Genomic DNA, 1,792 nt, shown 5'->3' with positions numbered 1-1,792 from the left:
GGCTCCAGTAAAGATTTGTTGTTGTTAGTAAGTGCCCTTGAGTTGGTTCCAATGCATAACGACCCTGTATATAGGGTTTCCAAGGAGCAGCTGGTGTGTTTGAACTGCTGACCTTGTGGTTCAAATCAACCTTGCATTTGATATCATATCTTACAGCAACACATCTGTGAAAATATACAGCATTGGAAATCCTTTATAGAGGGTCCCTTTGAGTTGGATTGGACTCAGTGGCAATGTTTATGCTTGTTTGTTTGTTTTTACTATAAATTGGAATTTATTGTAAAAGATAAGTGTGTTACTTCTGTGAGTTCTCTAGGGGATCTGATTCTTTTACAGATCTGTGATAATTTCGTTTCTACCATGTAGGTGGGAGCAGGGAGGGGGAGATACCATAAATGAATCTTTAGTATCTGGGAAGAACTGACAGATTCACATATTAATGGTAACAGTAATAAAATTCATGGATTGACTATAGTTATTTAACACTGTGATATTTACACAGGTTGCCTGTGATTTGCTTCGGAGAATAATCCGCATCTTGTATCTCAGTAAAAGACTTCAAGGACAGCTGCAAGGGGGAAGCAGAGAGATAACGAAAGCTGCTCAGAGTCTCAATGAACTTGGTAAGTCTTTTGTTGATTACAGAGTAGAGTTTTGAAGACTTTAAATCACGTAATCTGTTATATTTTATTAAGTTATTACCTTTAGCAAACATTGTTCAATACATTTATGTAAATAATTGGCTATATATAATAACATTGTCACACATTTCAGAATGGGTGTGTGAAATTAGTTGATTTCTTGCAAATGTTGTTTATTTTTTAAATGATCATGCAGTAAAATTCACCCATTTTTGCTATACAGTTCTGTGAATTTTTAAACATGTTAAAACACATCACTATCAACCCCCACCTGACAATCATGATACAGTATACTGTATCCTCCGAAATTCCCCATGTTTACTCTTTATAGTCACATCCTCCTTTTCACCTTAATCTTGGCAAAAATGTTCATCATCGCTGGTTTTTTTTTTTAAAGGTCACATATTGAGTCATAGTGCATAGAGATTGACTTCTGCTCAGCACATTGCCTTTGAGATTCCTCTAAGTTGTTATGTGTACCGCTAGTTGATTACTTTGTATTTCTGAGTATTCTGTAGTGTGGAAGTAATACAATCTGTTTATCCCTTCACCAGTTGAAGGGCATTTGGGTTGTTCCCAGTTTTTGGTGATTATCAGTAGAGCTACTATAAACACGTAGATACTGTTTTTGTATAAACATAAGTTTTCATTTCTCTAGGAAGAATCCTAAGGGGAAACATTGTATTTTGGTTGACGGATCATATTGATATTATCCTAAGGAAATTTATTGAATTCATTTCTTCATTCATTCATACTTTTCTCAGATATTTAGATCAGGCCTTTGGCATTCAAGGGTTTCTCATTCATGGTTTTGTCTATAATAAGCTGCAAGGCTCATGAGGAAACAATTCATAATTCTTCAGGCAAAATATGAGTAGCTAGTGCATAGACATTGACTTACTCAACATACGCATTTTAATCAGGCTTTGTAATTTTCTTTTTATTGGCTAATTAGTAATTTTCCTAAGGTGGATATATTTAGTAATATTTGTACATTTGTGAGTTCAGAAGGTTTTTGATGATATCCATTTCAGATATCAAGAGTCTCTGTATCAGGCAGTGTACTTTGAAAATTGTTGTTATTAGGTGCTATTGAGTCAGTACTGACTCATAGCGACCCTATGCACAACAGAACGAAACACTGCCTGGTC

General features: G+C 35.0%; 1 protein-coding gene across 1 annotated transcript in view; it reads left to right on the top strand.

Annotated features, from left to right (window-relative positions):
- COG5 (component of oligomeric golgi complex 5) overlaps nt 1–1,792 on the top strand; it is a 343,779-nt gene that overhangs the window by 48,766 nt on the left and 293,221 nt on the right. The window contains exon 8 of the mRNA XM_006859350.1: nt 503–623. Coding sequence (XP_006859412.1) covers nt 503–623 — 121 coding nt within the window. The remainder of the gene's footprint in view (nt 1–502; nt 624–1,792) is intronic.

The sequence above is a fragment of the Chrysochloris asiatica genome, unplaced genomic scaffold, assembly GCF_000296735.1.
Source record: "Chrysochloris asiatica unplaced genomic scaffold, ChrAsi1.0 scaffold00032, whole genome shotgun sequence".
Lineage (NCBI taxonomy): Eukaryota > Metazoa > Chordata > Mammalia > Afrosoricida > Chrysochloridae > Chrysochloris > Chrysochloris asiatica.
This window is presented reverse-complemented; position numbering and strand designations above follow the sequence as displayed.